This window comes from Sparus aurata, chromosome 14 (genome assembly GCF_900880675.1).
Source record: "Sparus aurata chromosome 14, fSpaAur1.1, whole genome shotgun sequence".
In the NCBI taxonomy this organism is placed as follows: Eukaryota; Metazoa; Chordata; class Actinopteri; order Spariformes; family Sparidae; genus Sparus; species Sparus aurata.
This window is the reverse complement of record NC_044200.1, coordinates 24,374,296-24,395,557: the sequence shown is the minus strand read 5'-3', so window position 1 is coordinate 24,395,557 and position 21,262 is coordinate 24,374,296. Positions and strand designations below refer to the sequence as shown.

Below are 21,262 nucleotides of genomic sequence, written 5' to 3'. Positions count from 1 at the left end.
ACTCAAGAACAAATCTGAAGTACTCGAGTGTTTCCTTCAACAACAAACGCTGACATTAAATACAAACGAGGACATTCTGATGATTAAAGCACAAACTCCTGCCATGTTTCCTCTTGAAGAACAAAGGTAGACGAAGCGCTCCTCCCTGTTTTTATTCAGGTTACGTCTTCTCGTTAAGAGGCTCGGCTACTTTTTATGCTGCGACAAAAAATTGATGAGCTGCAGAAAAAGCCAAAGATCTCCTTTAGCGTGTCAGCTTAATCCTCCTATTACTCACAGACGATGCTTACCTGTGACCTTGGCTGGTTTTATTTTTATCTCTGCACCAGAAGGATCAGAGAGGAAACTCTGCCTCGTAAATGAGCGTCCGCCGGGAGCTCGTAGTGCTTCAGATAAGCTGTTCGTTGTGTTTTGGAGAGAAAGAACTGGAGCACTCAGAGGTTTGTTAAGGCGAGCGGAACACAGTCAGTCTCCTGCCGGACGGGCTTGTTTCACAGTTGTGTTATTAGTATTATGTGAGCGTCTCTTGTGCTGCATAAACTTTCCAATTGACACAAGACAACAACAGTCAGGAAGCCGCCTGTCTCAGCTGAAGTACGAGCACCATAATGAAGTCACGTCAGTTTTCTTTGTATCTCCTAAGATTGAAAGAAAAGGCCTCGAAACTTGAGCTGCAAAGTTTAAAAGTTTCTCACGATCTCCGAGGTTGTAATCCCGTCCTTTCAGGGACTGCACCATTTTTCAGAAAACCTTGAAGTCCTCCAAAAAAAACCTGCTGATCAGCTGGTGATCGTTCTTTGGTCAGAACATAATGTCAGATTATGAGCCAATCAGAGGAAGAGTAGGGAAAAGATATATGTGATGACGCCTTCCTGTGATTGTAGTCTTTTATTGTGAAAAATCTGCAGGAAGTGTATCACTGATAATAAATTAGAAGATGTAAATTCACCGTGTTTGCTTCTTCTTCTTCTTCTTCTTCTTCTTCTCCTCCAGGCCGGACGACGTGTTGTGGCATCACTCCCACGACACCAAAGTCCTGCTGCACTGCGTCCTCTGGCCGATGGTGTCGCTGCTCCTCGGCACGCTCATCGTGCTGCTGACGGTGTGCGCTCGCTCCCTGGCGGTCCGAGCCGAGGCGCTCCAGAAGAGGAAGTGCTCCTACGAGGTGTGCCACGACCTTTCCACCGCCTCGGATCGCCGCTGCAACAAGGCCGATGACCCGCTCTCGACAAACTCTGACCCCGAGCTGTCGTCGCCGACACGGACCCTGCCGCTGTTCGCGGTGCCGGTGCGACGCCGCGATCGAGAACATTAAATCAGGAAGCTGTTTTTCACAATCAGGAAGCTAACGAGCTGTCTGAGGACGGCGCCGGCAGACCTCCGCTGTCTGGTGATTGGATGATCATGAAACCAGGATGAAGGGAAATCTGAGCTGTTTCCTCTGATTGAACCCAACAAACTGGATGAGTGGCGACTCTGGACGCTGCGTTTCTTCTCTCAGTCATTAGGAGAGTTTCTCTGCTGACATCAGCGCTGTGAGAGACGGTACGATGAGTCCAACGTGACTCATGAAACTCCACTGCTCCTTACTGTAGCTCCTCTTAATGTAGTTCTCCTGCGAGTCCCAGTAGCCAGAACTGTTAATAATAGAGCCAAAGTCCGTCATCATCGTCATCAGCTGTTCCTCAACTCCTCCACTCTCACCGAACAATCAAACATCCTCTTTATCCCGAAAAATCCAATTTATTATTTCTCACTTGGCATCAAAAACTGCGCACACGTTGTTTCTCATCCTCCAAAACTCTCTTCTTGTCTCGTCTCTGTAGTGAAAGTAAACACGACTCACTCATCTGTTTCTTCTCAGGTCCGCCTGCGAGAATAAAGTGAAAATTGCTGCAAGGAAAACTCAAAAGAGAAGATTTGAATAATTGAACTGACTTTATCATTTATTTATGTTTCCACTGTGGACTCATCAGACGGGCCATTAGTGGCTCCTGCTGCTGCTGCTGCTGGTTAATGATGTGAGAGCTCTTTGAACCACCGAGGTGTTTGCAAACCGCCGGTCAGCCTGAGAGCACCCGGACCCAACAGAACCCAACAGAACCGCAGTGACGTCATCAGTAAAACCAGCTGCAGCAAAGAGCAGTTTACTGCAGGCGGAGCCATGAAGTAACCGAGAACATTTATTCAGACTCCGTACTTAAATGAATTCACTCCTCATCTCCTGTGTCGTCGTGCACAGAACAGTTCTGCAGCTTCACAGTCAAACAACCAGAGAAACATCAGAAGTCTCCGTCAGCTCGTCTGCTGTGATCTCAGTCTGCAGCAGAGAACATCACTAACTGATCTCAGACCTGCAGCCTTCCGATTCAGACGGGCTGCATGCTAACAGATTCAGCTGCAGATTTTGGCTCTTTTGGACAAAATAACATCTTTTCAAATCGATCTCTGGGATTCTGCAGACTTGGTGAACAGCAGACGAGCTGCGTGGAGCCGTTTCATGTTTTTTAGTTTTAAGATAAAATCTGTCCAGTGTCTTCCCGCCGTGATGCAGCCAACAAGCCTCGAAACAACAACATCCAATGAGTCGACCAGCGAGCGTCACACAGACGTGTTGTTGCTCCGCGGACGAGGACGTAGAAACAACACATGGCTGCTGCCCGGAGGCCTCTCAAACGCTGCCTCCGGCTGAAACGAGGACACAAATCTAGACCATGTGACTAAACTAGGATGCTTTTTGACCCCATTTACACTGAGTCACTCTGCGTGTCTTGGCTGGATCGGACGACGATCTGATCTCAGAGGAGCAAAGTTTAAACGCATCCAAGAAGCTTTCAAGAGATGGAAATCCAATTTAACTGCATCCATCTTCTCCTCCATCAGTGTCACAGTTAGCAGTGTGGTCGACTGATGATCTGATGCATCCGCAGTCTGTCTCCTCGCTGAAATGAGCCACTTCCAATCAATCTGATCCCTGATCAGTTTAACCACCACATGCTCTGGGTGGGTGAGGGCAGCAGGCAGTCTGACGCTCATCAGGAGAATCACATCCCACTTTTAGCAGAATTACCTAAATATGTCTCCGTGTTTATCTCCCTTCCTGTCCGGCTGTCTGTGCAGCTGAAGCAGCAGACGGATTTGTTTTTGTGCCTTTTTCCTCTCGTCCTTCTTTTATCTATAATATTCTCTCAACTCAAGACTATAAATACTCAACCTTACACTTTACTGTAGCCTGTGTACTCTATAGAGCAGCATCTTCCTGATCAAAGTGACGAGAACGAGAGGATCATACAGACACACTGTATTCCTATAACGTTCTTATAGTTCTATCATCATTCAGTAATCAATTAAATACAGTATGTTTCTTATATCCTCCATAGAGCAGCGTCACCGTTACAGATCCCAGACCAGATTAAACTGGATCATAATAGTTCATGACTGCAGACGGCTTCAGTTAAACTTTAAACTTGCTTGTAGTTCATAAATTTGATTCGTTCTTGTGTTGGAGGGACGTGAGCTGATGCTGACGTGCAGAAGGAACTCAGACCGGATCTACATGTCGCCATAAAACCAGGACAGATTCTAATGAGACGTGATCGGACCGTAAAGACGTCTGATACCAGGAGTGTGTGAGTCTCACCTGGACTGTATCTGGATACGACACACCTGAGATGACGAGTGTGAACCGGGCTTTAGTGAAACCCAGATGTTGGTGGTTCTGAGGTCTCAGAGGAATCTCAGGAATTAAACTCGTCGTCAGCAGTTTGGCTGAATCCAATCGCGACTTTTCAAAGAGTGAATTTGAGACTAGAAGCACTTTTTCCACCACGCATCGGTCCAAAATAGATCTGCTATCATCAACACGAGAGAATTTATGATCTTCATCAGTTGTCTCCAAAATTCCTTCGGCCTTCATCCAACAGTCTAAAAATTACCTACAGGTTGCTTAGCAACAGCCACGAGGCGAAGCCAATGAGAACAGCCGATCTGCGAGAACGGACTGTTGTTGTAAATACATGTTCTCCTGCTCAGGTTCAGCTGACGGCTCGTCTACGTGTTTCATACGTCGTTAACGCGACTCCTCGTGGAAAACGTTCCCGTTGATGCTCGTCTGAGTCCGACGTGTCGAGCAGGAGGAGAACCAGAAGTTCAGTCACTGAAAACAAACTGCGAATGTAAATCTTTATTTATTTGTTGCTCCTGACAGGAAACACGTGCAGAAACATGGTTTTCTCGTTGCGTTATTCTCACTTTACTGAGTTTTGCAGTATTTTCTCCTGCAGAACTCAAACAGCCTCACTGATCACAAACTGAGCTGAACTCTCAGAAACGTTCGACTTTACAGACTCCTGAAGTTTCTGCTCATTAAAAAACACAAAGTTTGTAGAAAATCCATTTCTGCTGATCGTCTCTGAACATCTGACCGTGTTTGAGTCGAGGTTCCTCATTCTGCTCAGTCAGCTGGAGAAGTTTTTGCATCCACAGTTAAATTTTACAGCATGATGTGACGTTCAAGGGCATCAGGAAATCACAGGACGGGGCGACGATGAGTTGAATCCATGAATGTAGAGAGACAGGAAGTGATGATGTAGCTCCACGATGTAGCTCTGTTGTTTTCTTCCAGACAAAAATCACTCACTTTTCTTCCAATATTACCTTCTTTTCTTTTCTTTTCTTTCTGTTTTATATTATTCTTACTTTATCTCCTCCCTCCCAAATAATTTCATTCCCAATTTTTCTTTGTTGTTCACCTTTCTTCTATTTTTACCTCCTCTTTATATATTTTTCTTTTCTTTTTCCCTTATTTACTTCTTCCCCATAACATTTAATTCCCCATATTTCGATCTGTCATCTCTCAGTTTTTCTTTCTTGCTTGCTTTCTTGTGTTTCTTTCTCTAGTTTGTACACTTAACTTTTTTCCTTCCTCCACATTTCTTTAGTTTTGTTGTGTTCTTCTTTCTTTCTTTCTTTCTGTTTTTGTTGTGATTAGATTTAAGAACCTGTTTTTATTGAAGCTTCCTTTCTGAAACAGCAACTTTGGCAAATCAGTGAGACAAAAAAAAAGAAATAAAACAAAGACAAACTTTTATGAATCACTTTTGTTTCTGTTCACTGATATTTTCATGTAAACGAGGTTTGGGTGTGTAAACGGAGTAAAATCCATCCTGTCGTCTTCTTTCTGAATCGTCTGTATCCTCCAAAGAAAATGTAGCTCCAGCGTAGCATCTGTGTGTTTCTGTCTGTTAGAGGTGAATCATGTTTATGAAGCCATACGCTGAGCCGTGCAGTAGCAACTTAACGCTGTGTTTCGCTTCTTCACTCCAGGAACTGAAAGTGTTTGATTCTCTTCTTTAATGAGAGTTTGGTTGATTTTCTGATTCATCTCGCAGTGAATCCACATTGTGAAGTTCAGTATGTGGCGGCTCACGTGGAGGGAAATGTTTCTGTTCTTCTTTAAATGTATGATCATTATTCTTGTTGTTGTTCTGACGAGCAGGACGCTCCTGTTGTTTGATTTGGTGTCACAGCTCTGAACGCTGCACTGTGTCGTCCTCCGTCCTCAGCTGTGGACCGTGTGACCCAGGTAGCCGCTTCGCCCGTGTTTTAAAGATAACGATGATAACTATAGTGCCTGATAGAGATCTTTAAATAAAAACACACTTTGTTCTTCAAGTTGAGTCACGCTGCTGCTTTTTCTGCTCATCAGTCCACTTTGATTTATTTATACAGAGAGAACGTGATGTGGAGCGAGGATGTTATGAACCCTCTTCTCCACTCCTTCATTCACAAATCCATCAACACACACACACACACACACACACACACACACGTATTGGCTGAGTCAGACCACTTGTTCTTTGTAATCAATGAATATTCAGAGGCTCTCTCACCTTGGGCAGAGTTAATATCAGAGCACTTCTCTCGACACTCACTCACTCTGTCACATGTTCCATCAAAACAACACAAACAGTCTGAGCTGCTTTATATTCGATTTATTGTTAAACATATGCAGAAGTCGTATTCAGTAAAGAATTCACGTTGAAATATTTCTTGGGTAAAAAATAAATAGTTGAAGTTGAGAAACACAAGTTTAGTGCTCAACAGCTTTACTAAGACAACACCACAAACAGAGATACAGAGAGTTCAGGGAAGAATAGAATAAAGTTAAAATATTCATACAAATTAATAAGTAACTGTGTATAAATCAGGTCATGTCCTGTTGTAAAGTGCCAGAGGAAACCAGGCGCTGTTGACGTTATTTTATTGGAAATTATTCTAAAAAAAGTACAATATTTACTCTGAAATTATCCAAGGATGTTAACATTTTAAGGAAAATCCAGACTGAGAAGTTTTTCATTTGATTTATTGTAAAGAAACACATTTAAAAAGTATGCAGAAGTCATACTTGAGAATTAAAGATTTTTTGTTAATATATTACTCTGGTCAATGTGAAAGTCACCTGTACAAATACCACTTGAGTAAAAGTGTGAAAGTATCTGATATTAAATGTTCTTAAGTATGAAAAGCACAAGAGGCAGTATATGTATTTTAAAAAATAAATAAGAAAAAAGTATAAATATTTATACAAATAATAAATTAATTAATCATTAAAAAAATAAATACATTACATAATAAATGTAATAACTTTCCAAGACATAATATAAATGTATAAATCCACAATCATGTCCACAATATTTCTATTTGATTTTTGGAACTTCACAAAATGTCACCTTTATCCTTAAAACTACAATAAAACAAATAATCAATTTGTAAAATAATAAATAATATCTGACTGGTTTGTTTTTCTTGTTGCGTCTCACCTCAGTGGGGAAACAGCGCCCCCTGGATTGTCAGGTGAGGTAAACGGGTTTGTGTGTGTGGTCAAACGCGGTACTGCAGCTGTAACGTAAAGTGACACCTGTCGAGCTGCGCCGGAGGAAACCAGGTGATGTTGACGTCATTTTGATGGATTGTTACCAGGTGTGTTCACTGTGAAGCTGTGAGGATCCGTTTAACGCTAAACAACATCAAGACATTTTAATAAAAAACGGTTTTAGCTAGCTAGTGTTCCTGCTGTCCAAATGCTAGCTAGCGGGATGCTACTCATGCTAATGGAGTCCGACGTTAGCGACAACTGATAATTACTCAAAGATATTATCAACTTGAAGACAAGACAAACGGTGAGTAAGTTAAATAAACCTCCATTCTATCTGTTTTAGCATGTCTGCGGTATAAACATTATGTTATATTTGCTTTTTGATGTTTTGCTGGAGACTTTTTTGCTGGTTAGCTTAAATGTTGACAGCGGTGGAAAGTAACGAAGTAGCTTGTGTAATCGAGTATTTCCATTGTAAACTACTCTATACTTCTACTAAATTACATTCCACAGTTAAGTATTGTGCCTTTAACTCGAGTACATTTAGTCACGTGCTACATTTGCAGATTTTGATTGATAAAAAATATAAATTAAATAAATGAACACAGTGTGTCAGATATGTTTGAAGAAGTGTGTCCCCTCCGAGCTGCCGTAGAATGTCCCGCTGTTTGTTTTTGATGTCCGGTTTGTAGTTTTATTGAGTTCACCTGGTTGTGTGAATCTAAACATGCCCGGTTGCTTAGTGGCAGCGGTGGGATTCGAACCCACGACCCCGAAGAGAAGAGAAGAGGTTTGAATCCGAGTAGAGTGGCGCAGCCATGACGTGAAAAATACGTCATCGCTTGTAGCTAGGTGACGTTAGCATCGCGCTGGTAACCTCCAGAAAAAGAGTCTTTTTAATTAGATTTCGGATTATCGTAAAAATTATTCTGAAGGTTCTGATCCGTCCAGGTTCTGTTGATCCAGATAATCTCCACAGATGAACATAAATTAAATGTGTAGCAGTAAGAAGCTAATGCTAGGCTACAAACAGGCGACATCACGGTCACCACCAGACACTCGTTAGCAACCGCTAACTGTTTTTAACACATGAAGAGCTTCATAATTAAACTGTGGGACATTTAATGATGATTTTATGTTGGAGAACAAAACGTGTGAATATGTTCAACTTTATTTCACACATTTAACTGAAAACCTGTTAAAAACAAACTCTCAGACTTTGAGACATGCTAACTGACATCTCGGCGTCCAGCATCCCTACGGAAACTCTAAGAGGACACACATCTTCAAATATATATACACAGGACAGTGTGTTTACTTTTTACTCAAAGTTAAAATACTCTGAATGCATCATCATCAGAATAGAATAACACATCACTGGATTATTATTTTTTATGAGTAATGTTTCTGCTGGTGGAGAATGAGCTGATCTAAAATACTTTGTGTGTTATTCTGCTTTAGCTGTTGTTGGTCCTGATGATGCTGATAGGAGGAGAAACATTCTGATATTGATATATCGGTTTAAACAGTTATTTGCAGTGTGAGGTCGTCTGTGGTGAGACACAGACAGGCAGCAGAGAGGAGGAAGGTGTGAGGATGTTAATGATGGCAGATCTCAGTTCAGACTCACTGAAATCAGGTAAATTACATCATATATTTAGTTTCAGTCCAAAAGAATCAGCTAACACTTTATTTTTTGATGACCTCTCTGTCTGCTCTGCTGAAACAGGTGATTAGTTCATATCAGCGTCTCCTCTCCCTCCCTCAGTTTTAATCGCTTCTCATTTTAACGAACAGCGAGCGTCAGTGAGAGCAGCTGTTTTATAAAGCTGCTCACTGGCGGTCCGCTGTGGCCAGTTAACACCTCCTCTGTACCGACAGCCGCCTCCTCATCATATTAAATATACACAACACCTCCATCAGCAGAACCAGGACCTGATGGAGATCAGCTCCTCTCCCTCAGCGCTGACATCACAGTAACACAAAGAGACCTGAACTGACCTCAATCTGTCCACAACATGTTCTGTGTTCAGCAGAGGGTCTCAACCTGAGGCCCGGGTCCCTCTGAGCGCTCACAGGAGAGAAATCAACAACATCTTTATTCTGCACATAAAAAATATGTTTGTCACATGTTCAGTTTCTGCTCAGACGTTCACATGACACGAGTCAAAAAACCTCCACAACCTGAATCTGACGTTGTTTAAGAAGAAAATCCAACATTTGATGGCGGCTTTTTAAATTTGAGGATTTATTGTGTTTTAAATGTTTTATGGACGGTACCAGATGTGACTGGGTCGATCCCGGACAGTTCTGGATCTCTGTGTTTCTCAGGATATTAGAACCAGTTATCTGTTGATCTGTAATGATTCAGATGTGATGTTCTAATAACTGCAGAGACGTTTTTAAGACAGGTGATTAATTGAGAATTTAATAAGCGATGCTGCAGCTGACAGTCTGACTCTGGTTCACACATCAGGTTCATTGTGTTCACTGCTCATCAGTAACGTTAGCACGCCCACATGCTACATTTAGAGGGTCAGCACGTTAGCATGTTAGCATTGAGTAGCATGCAGAAGCTGCTGTCAGCTCTTGTTGTCAGTGTGAAACTAAACGAGCGTCTGTGATTGTTCTTCTGTTTTTAATCAATACAACAGTTTAAAGCTGTCGGCTGAAGCAGAGCTGCAGCACTTTATTAACACGAGAGGTTTTTATTGACGATCAATACGTCCAGATTGCTGCACTGTGGAGCTGTTTGTCTGAACAGTTTACAGTTTGTGTTGAGAGTTCAGGCAGTTGTTGTTTTAAAGAACATTCTCAGATATTCACAAAGTTAAAATGATTTTCTTCTTCCCCGGGACTTGTGTTTTTAATATCTGGTGTTTAAGGTGAAGTAATAAATGAAGAAATGTAAAATGTCATCCTCTGTGAAAGGTCGGCGCCGAGATGTTCTGCTGGACCATTAAAACAGTTTGCTGTTAAAACACTGAGAGTCGTTATGACGAGTTCAGCTTCAGGTCAACGTCCAGTTTCCGATTGTTGAGCTGATTATCGTTCTGATGCAGAAGTCTCCATTAATTATTCAGTTTTTGTTCCAGTTGCTTCACGTCTTTCTCACTTTTTTTGTTTTTTTACAGGCTCAAAACGAAGCGGCGGTTCTGTTCTGCTGTCAACTGGATCAGGTCAGCTATTTTTTTTATAAGCAACATATTTCAGCAGCTCTAATAATAATAATTTGATAAAACTGTTATGTTAAAGCACATTTTATCAAACAAACGTTCAGTTATTGTAGACGAGCCTGCATGTTATTTTATATCATCCTTGAATGACGACATGAATACAAACTGATGTTAAATCACATAAAGATCGTCTTTGATTTAATATCGTCATAATAACTTTGCAACTAGATGCTCTCGCCTTCATTCCTCGTGCTCGCAAACAAGATTTGTAAAGTAATCGCTGATTCTACATCTGAGTACATGATACAGATTAAAGATATAATATGCAGGAATTCATCTCCAGGTAACGACGTGTTACATCAGGGAAGTCGGAGAACAAGACGACTCTCAACATTGATTAAACTTTAAAACATTTCCTCTTCTGTTAACATTTCTATCTGAGTCACCTTCAGGATAATTTGTGTTCTTCTTTCACTGTTTATTCACCTCAGACAGCCAGTAAAGTAATAGATTACTTCACTGTATTTTAGCTGTAAGCTAGCAAGCAGCTTCAGGTCGACTCTGACTGAACTCAGCACTCAGCAGAGACTCTGCTTCTCTGTTCTTTCTGCAGTTTTTTACCTTTCACACTGTGAACTTGTTGAGTTTTGTTTGATATTTTAAGAAGTAGAGGCGTCGTTATCAAAGCCTGAGATAAATGTAGTGAAGTTGGTAGTAAAGTTTTCCCTCTGAGGTGTTGATGTTTGTAGAGAAGAAGAAGTAGAAACTGGCATGAAAAGTGGTTTAAATCTGTCCTCCGTGTTGAGGTGACGGATCTGGTAACGCGGCCCTGAACTGAGCAGCTTGTTACTGAAGTGGTTTCCTGCTGGACTTGTTTGTTCCTCTCTGAGCTCCCTGTCAGGACGGACTGGAGCTGGCGGGACACTGGATGATTTCTAACTTTGCCTCGTATGAATCTCTGCCAGGCTGAGCTGGAGGTTTGGTCCTGAGGGAACGAGGCTCAGCTCGGCCGCTCTGACAGGAACTCCTCGCGTCTCTTAAGCCCCTGATAGCTGCTGCATCTGGGTTACCCAGTTCTGCCGGGCCTCGGCGTGCCCTAGATCAATATGGAAATCAGAAGTTTGTAAATTGGCTCCACAGATGGAAAGCAGGAAAAGATAAAAGTAGCTCGAGGTTTTTCTGTTTGTGTCTCACCGTCTGTTTTCTGTGGGGACAGAAATCATCAGAGAGGCTGAAACAGAGTCGGACTGATGACGGGAAGAAGATTCAGATACTATAACGCTTTAGTTTGTCACTGAGAGTCAGATTAGATGATCGGTGTATCCGTCCCATTTGTACATTTCAGCTGTGAGGAGGGTTTTTAAAAAGACAGAAAAGTTTCCTGAAGTTGTCGTTTTTAAACCTTAAAGAAGTTTGTTGTCATCAAAACTCAAGACGTGCAGATTTAAACACACTGTGCACAACCTAAATAATTAAAATACATTTAAATTATAATGCTTATAATTCTAACTAATTAAATAATGACACGTTTTGGACCAAATTTTGTGTAAAGATCAGAAATGTTCAGAATTTTTTTGCAGAAGTCTCCACAACATGTAACCATGAATGTCTTCTGACGTGGAAGATTTAAAATGCAAAATAGTCCAAAAGATAAACAGAACAATTCAGCATTACTTTTTTACTTTTATCAGATTATAGACATTAATTAATAAGAAATAATATAAACACCAAAAATGCACCCCAACCAAATTCCATTAAAAAATGTAACACTTTTTTTTCCAGTGATATTTCCCCAAAACAGAAGTTAGACAGCAGAAATATGTGATATTTGTTATTTATTATATTAATTCCTTTTTACACACGTTAGATTTTATAGCAATCTTTTCTCATTTGACCGACCCAATATGCTTCCAGAAGGTTTGGGGCGAAAGTCATTAATATTATTAGTGACACTGAAGTTGAAAACAAAACATTATTTCATCAGTTTCTGTTACAAAAATGTATTTTTAGCTCATCATCTCGTCGTTGGCATGAAAAAGGTTGGTGACAAACATTTTTCGTCGTGACCAACAGGATAAAAATAAATGAAAAGTTGACAGTTTTAATGTGTTCGCTGCACGAGGAATGATGAATAATTGATTTGCACACAAAGGTTGGCAGTTATTTTTAATTGGCACTTAATGAGTTTACAGTGGTCTGACAGCATGTTATAAAAAGTGCTTTACATTCTCTGAGGGGCGATAAAATATATTTCTGATATGAATAAATGTCACAATACGACAGACGTGTTAAATCACACACGATAATCAAGCTCCGACAAAAAAAAAACTTTTAAAAACCACTTTAAGAAGATCAATATTACTGAATAGTTTCCAGCCCTGCGTGCCTTTTCAGTGATTAATAACCAATAATCATTATGTCCTCTGTACTGATCTACACGTCTTTTATCAGCAGAAATCATTTAAAAACCCTGAAAATCTTCCAGCAGTCGAGTCAAACAAACTTCATTCAGATTTATTTTGTTCAGACTTTTTAAAAATGCCACATATGTCTCTAATATTGTCACTGAACTGGTCGTTATTAATGCATTTTAAAATAATGATTTATGTTTTAAGTGCAGAACGTTCATTTGTTCTTTAACGTGTTGTTTTAGAAATAAACAATAAAAAGTCAATGAAAGTCTGAATCCAGCAGGTTAGCTTAGCTCACAGCTACTTAAATCAAGTGTTTTATAAATGAGACAAACGATTAAAAAATATCTGACGTACAGTAAATATTCATTGTCGTATAAAAACAAGAGTATTACATCAATATTTACATACAGCAATATGTGTAAGTTTTTAAATAAACAGCTTATATGGAGCAGAGTGAGAACAGTAATGATAGAAACATAAATGGCTTTTCCTCCCCTGTGGTCAGATAGCTGACATGCTAACACCGTTAGCTAACACGCCTTTAGAACCACAAACGACCTGAGATCAACCCGCGTTTCCCTCCACAACAGAAACCACGTTAACGAACGTCTCCTCAAACATTTTCTTCAACTCCGAATTTTGTGGGACATTTTAAACTTCACGGTAAAAGCTTCAGTTTACTTCCTGCAGGATCGTCGGCGTTGAACTTCCATAAACTCAAAACACTGATGAGAGTTGAAAAATCCTTTTAACTGATAGAATGAGATTTTGTTGTTGTCGTCTCAATCAGTTGTATTTTCTGCCGCCCTACGTAGACGAGTTTCTCCTCTCGGTCAGATGGAAGTCGTCGCCGTTTAGCGTCCGGTGTAGATGAAGTCTGAGGAGACAAGAAGCAGATTAGATTCTCATGTTGTTACAGTCAGGACCTGGTTAGCTTAGCTTAGCATAAATGCTGAGCGTGGTTGTGGGTCTCACCGCGGCAGTACTCGGGGTTAAAGTTCTCGTAGATGGGGTAGAGAGGGTTCTCCTGCTCGCTGCGATGCTTCCTCGCTCGCAGGACGTCACGTACACACTGGTGCAGGAAGGCGTACTGACACTGCAACACACACACACACACAGTTTAAAATATATCATCACACGTTGTTCTTCTTCTGACGTTGTTATATCCCATATTTTCTACTGGTTTAGTCCAGAACTTCCTGGTTTGATTCTAACTAGTCCTTGTTTACTGAAATGTTTCCCAGCATTGTCCATCCTGACTCAGAGGTCAGAGGTCACAGAGGAGGAGAGGTGGTGTACCTCAGTCTGGACCATGTGTTGGCGGTGCAGGCGGAGGTCAAACACACAGCCGTACAGGTCGATGGTTCCTTTAGAGTCCAGCTGCTGCAGAACCCGATCCAAGGCGATGAACGTCCCTGTACGTCCGACACCAGCACTAACACACACACACACGTCAAGCACCAAATCATTACAGTCCAGAAGCTTAGAGAGCACATCTTAGATAAAGAATGATTGAAATCGTTTCTCACCTGCAGTGCACGACGGTGGCTCCGGTGCTCGGCGATCGGTCCACGTAGTCCCGGACCGTCCTGACAAACTGGATCAGGGACTGGGTGCTCTCTGGGACTCCGTGATCGGGCCACACGGTGTAGTGGAAGTGACGCAGCACCCGAGGGTAACTGACGTTGCTCTCCTGTCAGGATCCATCAATCACGTATTAATATAACAAATCAATAAGAAGCAGGTGAAGCAGCAGGATGTGGAGCAACACTCACCGAGGTGATCTTGAACTCTCTGATGGTCCACTCAGGCAGGACGGACTCCGACAGCATCTGGATGACCAGGTCACCGTAGTACAGCGGCTCTCGGTCTGCAGGCCAGTACTGATCACACTTCACCTGCAGCACAACACACACGCAGGTTTAACTTGACTCGGCTCTCAGATCTACAGAACGCTCTGTCCTGTATTTACTGTGTCATGTGAAGGTATCGAGAACATGGTTTTAAATAATGTTTCAGTGACATTCATCTTTTAAGGAAGCTAAAACTTTGTGGTGTGAATGTGGGAGTGAATCTGTCATCAGTCTGTAGCCACACACTGCGTCGGTGTTAGCTCGCTAGTTACGCCGTTTTGTTTATTCTGGTTTGTGGCGACCAGCTTTGATCATCAGTTTCTGTATATCACGACACCGCGAGCTCTGCTGATGTTTAAACTCCTTTGTTAACCTGTTAGAAGTTCTCAAATATAAAAACATCTGATTATCTACTCAGGTTTCTACATGACGGCAACAACTGCAGATGATCGCAGGTATCATCCAGTTTAATCGAATGTTTTCTGTCACGTCGTCACATCGACGTTTCTTTGGATCTCCTGAGCAAACAAACGATCTCCACGATGAACGGGATTCATCTTCAGGTCTGTAGATGTTGAGATGTTTCCCTCTTGATTTAAGCGTTTAACGGAACCAAAATAACCAAAGACGACCCAAAATTAAACCGTCGGTGACTCACCCGTCCCTTCTCCACGCACTGTGTCACCATGACAACGTTGTGGACGCCGTGCTCCCACACCATCCGCCAGAAATCGTCCTTGGTGCCGGGCAGCGGGCCCTGGGTGGCGATGTACTCCCTGCGGAAGTTGTTACCCTGCAGCACACACACACGAGAGGGGTGAGTGTGTGTACGAGTGTGTGTGTGCAGTGTGAGTGCATGTGTGTGTGTGTGTGTACGTACAGGTATGTAGCTGGCGTTGATGTAGTCGGAGCACGGGTCGTCCTCCAGGTACGACAGCTTCAGTCTGGTGGAGTCGTCTAGAAAACAAACAGTCGGCTGGTTAAAAATCTTTTCAGCGACTTTTAATGTTTTAAAAGCTCATTAACGAGTTTTTCTTAATTGAAAAGGAGAAACCGCCAAAAGTTTCCTTTTTCCAAATCCAGCTGTATTTCCAGCACTCGCTCTGTTCTTCTGACAGACAGTTTGATTATATTCTCAGAAGAAATCCTGTTGTGATGATGATTTATTAATTTATTTCCCAAACTACAAAAGTATTAAACCACATAATTTAGGTTAATAATAATTTTTGTAGGTTTTGCTGTTTTTTGTCAGCGTAAATAAAACGTCTCCGTGCAGCTCGTCTGCTGTGTTCTCAGTCTGCAGAAGCCTCGAGATCACAAACTGATCTGGAGACAGTTTTAAACTGAAGCTGTAGCTGCTAAGCAACCTGTGTGAGGTGGGCGCACGCTGAGGGTGTAAATAACATCGGGTCAGATCCGTTTGTGATCTTGGTGTTTCTGGACACTTCATCACAGCAGACGAGCTGCTTCAGTTGTTCTGGACGCTGCATCAATGTTTACATTATATTTAATGTCCATCAGTTTAAAAGAAACAGTATCTTAAATATATAAGTTTCATTACAGCTAGCTTGTATTGTCATTAATGTAGAGTTTACTTTAACGAGCACTGCAACAAAAGAAAACTAAATAAGTCTAATTAAAAGGCTCGTCCTCCAGAACGTGTTGCATAAAGTAACTCAAATTAAAAGAGTGATTAGACGAAGTGTTGCTCACGACCAACACGTCCTCTAAAACAACGACACCAACTTTTATCACATCTAACAGCTTTCATCACCGTGTGAGAATATTTGTTAAATATCTTTTAGAAGTGAAGAGCGAGAAACAATCCAGACTCGGTTACTGTGTGTGTGTGTGCAGTTACACTTGACTGACTCTTAATTACTTTATTTAAACGGTGATACTGACGAGTGCACTCTGAATGTAACAGGCAGTTTATGTAAATAACTTGTGTCATTACTTTTGCTTTAATTAGTATTTTTAGTTGTGAAGCAGCAAACTGATGAAGGAAATGAAGAGAACAGACTTGTGTTGTTAATTTGTCATAAAATTAATGTAAAAGTCGTCTTTGAATGGAGAGTTTAGTTAATTATCGGTCCATATTTACTGTAGATGCTCTGATCTGACTGAGTTGATGTATTCAGTGTTCTGAGCTCTCAGACATGTCGGCTCCATTTATAGGTGAGAAAATTACATTTAAGCGACTCTTCAGCTGTCAGTGACGTAAATGATTCACATGTATGAAATCTGAAGCTCCAGTATACAGAGAGACGAGTGAACCAGGAAGTGATGTCATCATTTTAATTCATTCCTTCGACTCTTACGAAGGAAAGAACATGTGAATAAAGTCGTTATTTCTAGAAAGTTTGAAGTTAATTTGGTGAGAACAGAGTCGTTATTTCACCTGATGACGTCACAAGAATGACATCTTAATTTAACCACAAGTCGTCATTTATGATGCAATAACAATATACTTCCTGACAAACTGAAGTTAAAGTGATTCTTTAATGTTTCAGTGATATCTGATGATTATCAGGATCATGTTGAGGTAGACGGGATGTCTCACAGCGGGCCTGTTAGCAGAACCGTGTGTTCATGAAACTGAACTCTGAGTCCAAGAATATCTGGAACACTAAAACATAAATATAACAGAATGTTAGAATCTTTATATTTAATGTTTCACATCATTAACTTCAGTAATTCTTGTAAATATCTTTATTACGTCTGACAGAAGCAACAAAGACTGAAAGTTGTTATGATGAAAAACTGGTTGATTGTTAACGAGTGATCGTTTAAAGGAGGACGCTCAGAAACACTTTGTAAAACTTTAGAATCAGAGTTTAGTTTTGAGAGTTTCTGAGGTTGATGTTGTAAATTGATTTAATTTAAGTTAACTGATCAGCCGATGGACAGAAAACGGGTCATTAATTGAGCAAAATGTGACGTAAACTGAACATCTGGTTAACTTTTGCTTCTGCTGGATTTCAAACTTTCACTGTTTTCTGGCATTTTAAATTCCACATGGTTAATTAATTAATTAATAACACTCGTTGTTATAGAAAAGGAAAATGAACCAAGAATTTGGGTGAAATGTTGCAGATGAAAGTGACGGGAGTGTCGTGTGAAGTCTGCTGCAGCTCAAACATCTTCTGCTGCTATTAATGTTTTTATTAACTCGACCCGATCCACTGGCTCATCACTGTCGCCATGGGAACAGGCGCTGTCTCGTTAATTAAAGCTCTTAACGATGTCATCAGGATAATGATTTTCACATTGATTGGTTTATTTTTTTCCTCGCCGTGGGACTGGATGGTGGGAGGCGTATGGCGTTAAATATAAAACGGTTTACTTTGTGTTTTTTATTTGAATCTGTTGCTGCAGCAGAACAACAGAAGAGTTTATAATTCAGCACGCAGACGTTCTCACATGGCAGGATGTTGTTGTAGCGGTTCTTTCCTCGGTTCTCCGGCAGTCGCGCCACGTCCATCGTTTGGTTTCGTCCGACATCCTTCAGATCCTGAACAGAAAAGTTTAGTCGTATAAAGTTCTTTAATGTTTTTAACCTCCGTCTGAAAGAACGACACCACCGTGATGTTTAACGAGCAGACAGATCTTCTCTCTCCTCGTCACGTCTGTCACTGTGTGCTTGTTCAGTGATGTAACTCATTATTCCAGAACAGAGACGATAAATCTGATGATGTAATCTGACACCAGCTGTCAGTTCAGATCAGAACATTTAAACCTTTTTTACCTCGAACTCCTCAGACAGCAGGTAGTTGGAGTCGGCCTGCAGTTTGTTCAGGTGCGACTCAAAGTGGCAGGATTGGACCGGACTGAACAAGGAGACAGAGAACAAACACGTTAACAGAACCGAGCTGCGCTATGAAGGTTCTGAGTTCTGTGGTCCATCAGTGAATGAAGAGATTCTCACCTGGTGACCCGACGATTGCTGCAACAGAAACAAAAGGACGTTTAGTTCATATAGAAGCTGTGATGCGACAGGTTGCTTCAGGTGTAAATAATGCACTCATTTATATAAATTAGACGTCGACAAATGTGTTTGTTCTCACGGGCGATACCAGTGATGATTATTAGAAGTCAAGGAGGCTGAAAACTGATATTTTCTGATCCATTTATATTTGCAGTAAAAGTGAAAATCAATATTTTGAACCAGCGATAAAATGAAGACAATTTACAGGTTTGACACATTTTTAAATTAGTTCATTTTATCAGCAAACTGACTAATAAATACTGATGATCTGTCTGCGTCTGATATATAAACCAACACATCTCACTGTGAGACTTCTTCAGCCTGTCAGAGACGCGGAGACGATCATTCTTTGGATCACAAGTTTTCTGATATTTTATGTCTAAATATGAAAATAAAGCCGTCTCATTAAATGTGAGCTAATTAGCAAAATAGAAAGCCGAACTAAAATAAACAGCTAAATGTGTAGTTTGGACGTTACAGGAGCTAAAATGCCCACACACACACACACACACACACACACACACTGTTGTAGAGTGACTGAGTTATCACAGCTGTGTTAGAGGGGCTGCGCCCCGGAACCTTTATAAGTAGGAACCATTGTGTCTGAGGTTGGTTCCGCCCGACTGGTTAATGTGCGTACCGAGCTGCACAGGTGAAATAAAGAACACAAACAGTATTGAAAGTTGGCGTGTATATTAGTTCTTTGAAGTCGATGTCTCCTGGTTTCCGCGGCGTGGCCAGATTGCGGATAAGCTTGTACGTCTTGGCCCCGCACACACTTAGGAGAATGGACCGCTGTTTCCCCTCATCATCAATATCGTTAGCCAGGAAAAAGTGCTGCAGTCTCTCAATATACTCCACCCAGTCGCCGTCCTCCTCGACAAACTCACTGAGCGAGCCAACAGTAGCCATTATTCCAGCTGCGCGCAAACTTCTTCTTCGATTCACTACGGTACCACTTTGGCAAAAGTCCTCGGCTTGAACTTCACTTTCTTTTTTAATCCTCGTCGCCAGTGTAATGACCTGAGTGTTGTCTTTAAAAGATGGACTGCGGAAAATGTCCGGACACTCTCTAGAAACCAAGCTTTCCCGTTTCCTGTTCCAGTACCGGATTACTCCTCACACAGCTACAGGGGTAACCCCAGCGGAGATGTTACTGGGAAGGAGGCCGAAAACTCATCTGGATCTCCTCTATCCAGACATCAGGGCGAGAGTTGTCAGGTCACAGGAGGAGCAGAAAGCTAGACGGGACCAACATGCTACAGAGAGACTTTTTCACTCCGGGGACAGTGTGTATGTTAAAATGTTTGCCACAGGTTCCCCCTGGTTGCCAGGAGTCATTCACCACCAGACGGGTCCAGTGTCTTTTGTGGTGGACTTGTCCGATGGCAGGCAGGTTCGCAGGCACCAGGATCACCTGCGGGTCTGCCATAATGCAGGAGGGAAGGGTCAGTGTGTTTCACACAAGGACAGTGTGAGCAGCTCTGGAGACTTTGTTATGGTGCCGGTGGCACCAGAGCAACCTGAGGTGGCACATGAGGAAAGGCTAGAGCCTACAAAGGTGACACCTGATGGACTGTCGGTACAGGCTGTTCCAGCTGCCCTGGTTCCCAGTTCTGGAAACACTACTCCAGAACTAAGGAGATCAAAGAGGCAACACAAGCCTCCAGATAGACTGACATATTGAAATATTGAAAAAAAAAAAAAAAATGTTTGTTGTTGTAAAAAAAAAAAATGCAGTTAAATGATGGTATGAAATGCTGTAATACGGGCTAACCACTGAGGTAACGAGTATGTATTCTATTGTGTGCCCTAATGTGTTTACACTTAAAGGGGGAGAAGTGTTGTAGAGTGACTGAGTTATCACAGCTGTGTTAGAGGGGCTGCGCCCCGGAACCTTTATAAGTAGGAACCATTGTGTCTGAGGTTGGTTCCGCCCGACTGGTTAATGTGCGTACCGAGCTGCACAGGTGAAATAAAGAACACAAACAGTATTGAAAGTTGGCGTGTATATTAGTTCTTTTAAAGACAACACTCAGGTGTAAATAATGCACTCATTTATATAAATTAGACGTCGACAAATGTGTTTGTTCTCACGGGCGATACCAGTGATGATTATTAGAAGTCAAGGAGGCTGAAAACTGATATTTTCTGATCCATTTATATTTGCAGTAAAAGTGAAAATCAATATTTTGAACCAGCGATAAAATGAAGACAATTTACAGGTTTGACTAAATATCAGTAACACATTTTTAAATTAGTTCATTTTATCAGCAAACTGACTAATAAATACTGATGATCTGTCTGCGTCTGATATATAAACCAACACATCTCACTGTGAGACTTCTTCAGCCTGTCAGAGACACGGAGACGATCATTCTTTGGATCACAAGTTTTCTGATATTTTATGTCTAAATATGAAAATAAAGACGTCTCATTAAATGTGAGCTAATTAGCAAAATAGAGAGCCGAACTAAAATAAACAGCTAAATGTGTAGTTTGGACGTTACAGGAGCTAAAATGCCCACACACACACACACACACACACACACACACACACACACACAGTAATTAACAGATGCTGTGGACTGTGGTGGGTGAGCGATGAGGTAATCTGAGCGAGAGAGTTTATTGGAAACTAATACTTCACACACTCACATATTGGACGTAGGAGGTATTGGAAACTAATCTCTCTCTCTCTCTCACACTCACTCACACACACACACACACACACTTACTTACCTCCTGACACCCATATATAATCCTGAAGCTGGGACTTCTTTCCACATACTCATCCTCACCACCGGGTTCTCCTGTACAGCCCTGCACACACACACACACACACACACACACACACACACACACACACACACACACACACACACACACATTAGAAAACACACCAAACAAGCTGGTTTTTGTTGTTGGTGTAAATGACTTTGTAGTTTTTATCG

At 41.5% G+C, this 21,262-nt stretch overlaps 3 protein-coding genes and 1 long non-coding RNA gene across 6 annotated transcripts in view; 3 read left to right on the top strand and 1 right to left on the bottom strand.

Annotated features, from left to right (window-relative positions):
- The window catches only part of LOC115595798 (calcium-activated potassium channel subunit beta-4), a 23,451-nt gene extending 17,778 nt beyond the window's left edge, over positions 1-5,673 (top strand). The window contains exon 4 of the mRNA XM_030440628.1: positions 994-5,673. Within this exon, the coding sequence (XP_030296488.1) occupies positions 994-1,315 (322 nt within the window). The 3' untranslated portion in view covers positions 1,316-5,673. The remainder of the gene's footprint in view (positions 1-993) is intronic.
- LOC115595755 (NACHT, LRR and PYD domains-containing protein 14-like) overlaps positions 1-21,262 on the top strand; it is a 965,684-nt gene that overhangs the window by 525,081 nt on the left and 419,341 nt on the right.
- On the top strand, positions 6,820-14,517 carry LOC115595826 (uncharacterized). Of its 3 annotated transcripts, none has more exons than XR_003986788.1 (5): positions 6,820-7,181; positions 8,339-8,516; positions 10,012-10,056; positions 13,712-13,884; positions 14,003-14,517. It is a non-coding gene; the product is annotated as an uncharacterized LOC115595826 (long non-coding RNA). The 3 variants fall into 3 exon arrangements; XR_003986787.1 differs by having other exon boundaries at positions 6,822-7,181; positions 8,407-8,516; XR_003986786.1 differs by lacking the exon at positions 8,339-8,516 and having other exon boundaries at positions 6,827-7,181.
- The window catches only part of ptprb (protein tyrosine phosphatase receptor type b), a 32,156-nt gene continuing 23,096 nt past the window's right edge, over positions 12,203-21,262 (bottom strand). Inside the window, exons 30-40 of the mRNA XM_030440552.1 lie at positions 21,051-21,131; positions 18,249-18,266; positions 18,069-18,150; positions 17,744-17,834; positions 15,201-15,277; positions 14,979-15,113; positions 14,243-14,365; positions 13,997-14,160; positions 13,767-13,902; positions 13,443-13,563; positions 12,203-13,344 (exon numbers count right to left, since the gene is read on the bottom strand). Of these exons, the coding sequence (XP_030296412.1) occupies positions 13,322-13,344; positions 13,443-13,563; positions 13,767-13,902; positions 13,997-14,160; positions 14,243-14,365; positions 14,979-15,113; positions 15,201-15,277; positions 17,744-17,834; positions 18,069-18,150; positions 18,249-18,266; positions 21,051-21,131 (1,051 nt within the window). The 3' untranslated portion in view covers positions 12,203-13,321. The remainder of the gene's footprint in view (positions 13,345-13,442; positions 13,564-13,766; positions 13,903-13,996; positions 14,161-14,242; positions 14,366-14,978; positions 15,114-15,200; positions 15,278-17,743; positions 17,835-18,068; positions 18,151-18,248; positions 18,267-21,050; positions 21,132-21,262) is intronic.